The following is a 6,000-nucleotide window of genomic DNA, read 5'->3' on the forward strand; positions in this document are numbered from 1 at the left end:
TTTTTCCATCTCCAAAACTTGACTTCAAAGTTATTTAAGCATGACAATCATAAGTACTCTTCTTAGAATTAGGCATAAGATGTAGTATGTAAAAATATTCATACATAATTTAAAAAATATTACTCATAAATGATGTAATTCCAAATTTCAAATTGAGTAAAAAAAACAGAGAAAAAAAAAAGAAGCTGCAGTGATTACCTTAAAAGTCGAGTCAGGTCTCAACATTTTACTAAAAAGATGTCTGCCTCCTAACAAACTTATATTATATTTTTTTAAAATCAAGATAAATTTTTTTCGTATAGATCATAAAATCATATATTATAAATTTATTTTTAAAATTATAGCTTTAATTCCGTCCAAACATTTCAAAATCAAATATATACCATTATTCAAATGGCACCTACAGCCTTTTTGCAAATTTCTCACGACTAAAATCTCGGCATCAAAATTCAAATCTTATAACTATAAACCAACCTCCTAGTAATTAGATTAAGAGAGTATTTAAATAAAAAATCAAACCATTCAAATTAAATGTCGGCAGCAGAATTCAAATCTTAAAATTATAAACCAACTTCTCACAGATTAAATTAACAAAATATTTAAATAAAAATCAAACCATAATATTAAGAATAATTTTATAGTACGTAAAATAAATATGTAAAAAATTTATCCCCGTCCATTACAAAAATTATTTTCAGAAACACTTTCAAGGATTCCAAGCACCCCTACGTGTTGTTCTCCGGATAAACACGGATGGAAAAAAAAATCCACACGATGATAACACATGTACTGTGGCCGCGCACTCTGCTCTCCGCTCACCCTACAAGCCAACCCTTTGGAACAATCCCCCCAAAGCCCAAATCCTTCCCCACAAAATGCCAAACACGCCGCCGTTTTTGTCGTTTTTCTTTCACTTACCCTCACATTAATACCAGAGAACACAAATCAACTATAACTCCGATATTACAAAGTTTACATACTAGTAAATTAAAATATAAGTAGTCATAATAAAAAAAAACATATACTAGTTAGTTAAATAAACATAACCCCATCCATCATCAACTACAAGTCTACAACTATACAAAAGCTTCTTGGATACTTTCCAGGAGTCTCCCATAACAATGCTTGACTTGGGTCTCCTACATCTTCAAATAATTTTTTTCCCAGAATTAAAATAAAAAAGAAATTAGGATCATCTTAAGCTCTTAACCCATACCCATCACAATAAAAATAATTACATCCACAGCTTCCAAAATAAAATTAGCCAAAAAAAACAAATTTCTTCTTACCATTCCTCTCTCTGCTTCCGCCTCACTTTCTATCCACACGCAGCGCTGAGAAAATCAGAATAGTACCCACCCAAATAACACGACATGGATGAAAGAAATCAGAAACGCTATGCAAATGAGCCACGTGGCTTACTTCCGGTTCACTTCACCAGCTCCGAAACCCACCCCACATCCGGACCTCCGCCCGATGAACCCGGATCCGACCTGTCCAGCGAGTTCTCTTTGCTCAGTCTCTCGAACATCTTTGCCCTTATGTTCTTTCCGGACTCGACCCGTTCCATCACCGGCTCCTCCGCACAGCTCTGATCCCAGAGATCAAAATAGCTGCCGCCGGCGCGAGTTGGCGCCTGTGTAGGGGTGGTGGGGAGGCTGCAGAATCCGGGACGGAGCATAGATCCTCTCGGAGACCCGAAGCAGGGAGACCCCATAGGAACATTCCAAGAAGAGGATAAGGACAAAGACTTGGCCTTGCCAAGCTGCAAATTACGCAGAGAAGCCGCCATCTCATTGATGGAGCTCGTACAAACAGACCGGCTAGACTGTGCCATCGGAGACACAGGAGGAGACTCCGTCGGGGAGCTAGCAGAAGGTGAAATCGAAGACGGAGACGATATGAAAGGCAGAGTTTTAGCGCAGGAAGATTCAATCACCTGCCTGAACGGAGAGCCGTCGTATGAATCTACAGAGTTACCACTCCTTGGACTCTGCTGAGGCAGAATCCTCAGTTGCTCCGGCGTGTGAGCAAAAAAGCACACCCTTCTCCTGCAGCTCGTACCGTCCTTACACGGCTGCGTACGATAACGAAACGGGTGAAGCCAGCACTCAAATACTCCATGAGCGAACTCACAAGCATCGCCCTTCTTACAGCTCCCTTTGCGAAAATCAGGGCATGCAGTGCCGGAATAGTGATACTTCCTCGGGTCTCTCCGGCGAGCCTTCTCTCCGGGATGAGCATAAGGGCATTCCGTCCAGTCATGTGACCTGCCACGTGCGCACCTTCTCACCTTGAACTCGTACATACGGAAATGATCGCAGGAATAGGCATCGACAGGAGCATCGGAATCCCGACCCGCAACATCAGAGTCGGAGTCGATGTCGGCATCGTTGGATGGGAGATAACGCTGCAGCGCCGACAGGGCATCCTGTAGGTAAAACGGCGAGTAATCGCCGGTGCTGGCATTACCATCTGAGTCGACGGAGACACCACTGACCGGGTAAGGAGAACAGATATCAGAGGTCAAATCATCGAGGTGGAGGGGCCAAGGAGGAACGTTAACCGTTGGATTAGCGTGATGGGACTCCCCGAGCATCATAGCTTTCGATTACTTTGGTGAATTTTTGGATGCTTACAGAAACTCCGGCATGGTTTGGGTCACTTATAAACTGCAAGGAGGAGGAGGTTATAACCGTGGTTAGGTTAGCCGATAACCGGGGTTAAATTAAAAACCAATGAACTACATTTATCACTGCGGTTAAAGTAAGGGAATTTCCATGGTCACGGTAACCATAAGTCACAGGTGGCGTCTTCGTTAGCCACGTGGCTTAAAAGATAAAGATCATCTTGCTGTGGGACCCATATGTCCACGCGGCCCCCTCCCACTGGATGGCTCACCACCACGCTGTGACCTGTGACCGCCTTGACGCCCCTGGTGTTTAGGAAGAGGGATGCGGCATCGGAGCGCGTGAAATGCCACGACAAATAAAAGTTTAGTCCTTATCAACCCATTGGCCATCAACGAAAATCAGTTCAGTGGATACAGGATAATTTTTTATTTTTTATTTTATTTTTTTAAAAAAATTCGGTCTCATCAGATTTTTCCCCCCTAAATATAGATTAGTACGTAAGAATATTTCTTTTATAAGATAAGCCTCTGATTAATATTATGCAATACATAATTCTAATTAGATATTACTGATTACTCAATATTACTTTCGGTCCTTAATATAAGACCTTATTTAACTTTTATTTTGATCCTAACTATAAGACCCTAATCTATTTTTTCTCTCAAATTTATCCATTTTTTCTAAGGAAGTCCTTCTAATAATAATAATTCTAGCTAATATACTTGATTCGTGATAATATTTTAGGAAAGACAACACATATTCATGACAAATAACTAATTTAACTTATTTTCTTAATCTCCTCAAATTAGTTAATTAGCTCTTATAATTAGGATCAAAAGTAGTATTATACAATTAAACTGAATGTAAAAATTTGATAAATCAACATAATAAAATAAAGGATTAATACAATATTTGGTCCTCAAGGTTGTTCTTTTTTCATCTTGATTTTGGTTTATCAAGTTTTTTTAATTTAAAACGTTAGTCTCTTAAAATTTTAAAAAGGATTTATTATTGTGTTTAAAGGCTAATGATATTCGTTATTCGTATATAGTTCTAAGTTTAGAAAAAAAATCATATAATTTAGCCTAATAACAATGATTAATGAAAGTTGTAGATGGAGAATTAATATTGAGTTAATAATGAGCAGTAGTACAATTTAGTACTCTTCTCGTCCTAAATATAAGACCCTTATACTAGTGTGTATAAGGGTCTTGTATTTAGGACTATAATAGTACTACATTCAATCCTAATTATAAGAACTAGTTGACTAATTTGATGAGTTTAAAGAAATAAATTAAGTTAGTTATTTGTAATAAATAGGTGTTGTCTTTCCTAAAATACCTTTACCAATCAAGTTTATTAGCTAGAACTATCATTATTAGAAAGGTTACCTTGAAAAAAAATATAAATATAAGAGCAAAGTATATTAGGATTTTATAATTAGAATCAAAATAAAAATCAAACAAGATCGGAAATAATAGCACTCAATGTAACCCCTAGTTTTTTTAGTGGGAGGATGCGAAATTAAATTAAAATGGGGGAAGCCCATAGGGAAGGAAGAAAGTGGGAATAAAACCGATGGGCGAAGGATTTGTTTTGGAGGGTATAAGAACAACAGAAATTGGAACTTTAATGCAAGTGGATGAAGCACGTGCCTGGAAATATAACGCCTTGTTTCTTCTTCTCTGATAGTGCCAAACATGCCCCCCCAGATTTATTACGCCCCAAACCCATCATCTTCCCTCATCCCCCACCTGCTAACTTTTAAACTACTCCATCTCATGCCAAATTTATCCTTAATTATAACACCTCACTGCCTAATTCATATGTAATACTCCTCCGGTCCTTATTATAAGACTCAATTTGACTTTTTATTTGGTCCTAATTATAAGACCCAATCCATTTTCTCTCTTATATTTATGCATTTTTTTCTAAGATAATCCTTCTAATAATGATAGTTTTAGCCAATATACTTAATTAGCAAGGATATTTTAGGAATAACAACACTTATTTATTATAAATAACCAACTTAACTTACTTCCTTAATCTCCTCAAATAAGTCAATTGGGTCTTATAATTAGGACCGGAGGAGTAATAAAAACCGTTAAAAAAAATTAAATTTGTTATATTATTTAAGTGATTTTAAATATCGTCCCTGTTAGCTACACTAAATTTTAGCATATTATATTAACTTTTATTTTCTCATTACTCTAATTAAATAAGAGCGTATGTGAAAAAAATATTTAATGCTCATTAAAATTATCAAAAAGTCTCAGAAATTATCAAAAAAAAAAAATTTAGATGGACTCATATGATAAGGACCGAAGGGAGTAGTATATTCTGTCCTAAATATAGAAGCTGGACAAGAAATTTATTTCTTAAATATAAGACAATCCACTTCATCCCCTGATTTTATAAATTTTTCTCAGATATTTGTTATTGATTATACATAGTGAGGAAGTTCTGTCAAGAGATAATTGCAATACTCATGATTAAAAAAAGTATTGTAAGAAAGAAACTAACATGTATTTACTATAAATAATTAATTTAAATTACGTTTCTTAATATCTATAAATTAATTATCTGGCTTTTATATTAAGACCGGAAGGAGTAGAAAATTTTGTTTTAGACACAAATGTAAGACTTCACGAAATAACGAAATATCATGAGAAAATTGAAGTTAGAGAAAATCACAATGAAGTCTCCCGAAAAAATTGTAATTACCAAAAAATTCTATAGCAAGGACCAGCCTTGTTTGCCTCCCAAGTCGAATACGACCAAAGGTCTAATTAGAATACTACTGCAAGCTATGATACTTCTTCTTTGAAATGTTAGAGTGATTTTCTCTCTTAACTATTTCATTCGGTCGTCCCTCGTTTTCCAGCAGCTTCTTCTTCTTCTTCTAGTGCCAAACAAATTTATTACACACCAAACTGATCAGATTCTCTCATCCATTCCTACCCACTAACTTTTAAACAAAAACGGTATTTTTTATTATAAATATGAGTTAAATAATTAATTTATAAATTTAAAAAATTAATTAAATTAGTTATTTGTAAGAAATATGTGTTTGCTTCTTTAAAATACCATACTTATAATTTGTATTAGAAATTATCCCATTAATAAAAGCCCTCTTTTAAAATATGAAGACATTTTTTTACAAAAGTAAAATTAGCTAAAATATAAACCACTCAATAAATTTTTACATTTAGAACAGGAGTAGACCATTTTATTTATTTCACCCTAACAAATGGTGTTTTTTTACAGACCAAATCCATGAAAGATTACAGGAAAACGGTGAGAAAATGATTTCTTTTGGAATCTTTTGAGCGAAAAAAACTCCTTTTTTTCTAGGATACTTTCTAGA

At 35.2% G+C, this 6,000-nt stretch overlaps 1 protein-coding gene across 4 annotated transcripts; it reads right to left on the reverse strand.

The window, feature by feature from the left end:
- Positions 1-834: 834 nt before the first annotated feature.
- Positions 835-2,617, reverse strand: LOC114741644 (zinc finger CCCH domain-containing protein 20-like). 4 transcript variants are annotated; one of them, XM_028929905.1, is made up of 2 exons: positions 1,423-2,617; positions 835-919 (listed from the first exon to the last, which is right to left on the reverse strand). In XM_028929905.1, exon 1 carries the CDS (start codon positions 2,600-2,602, stop codon positions 1,430-1,432), a length of 1,173 nt encoding a protein of 390 aa, XP_028785738.1. In that variant the 5' UTR covers positions 2,603-2,617; the 3' UTR covers positions 835-919; positions 1,423-1,429. The 4 variants fall into 4 exon arrangements, 2 of the variants coding, with proteins under 2 accessions (XP_028785738.1, XP_028785739.1); XR_003739794.1 differs by having other exon boundaries at positions 845-913; positions 1,290-2,617; XR_003739793.1 differs by having other exon boundaries at positions 845-919; positions 1,290-2,617.
- Between the last annotated feature and the right edge of the window lie 3,383 nt (positions 2,618-6,000).

The sequence above is a fragment of the Neltuma alba genome, unplaced genomic scaffold (genome assembly GCF_004799145.2).
Source record: "Neltuma alba isolate B1F8T4 unplaced genomic scaffold, ASM479914v2 tig00003455_pilon, whole genome shotgun sequence".
NCBI lineage: Eukaryota > Viridiplantae > Streptophyta > Magnoliopsida > Fabales > Fabaceae > Neltuma > Neltuma alba.

Bases quoted from the DNA above. Each gene is read 5' to 3' on its own strand.
- LOC114741644 (XM_028929905.1), bottom strand. From the start codon at position 2,602: ATGATGCTCGGGGAGTCCCATCACGCTAATCCAACGGTTAACGTTCCT.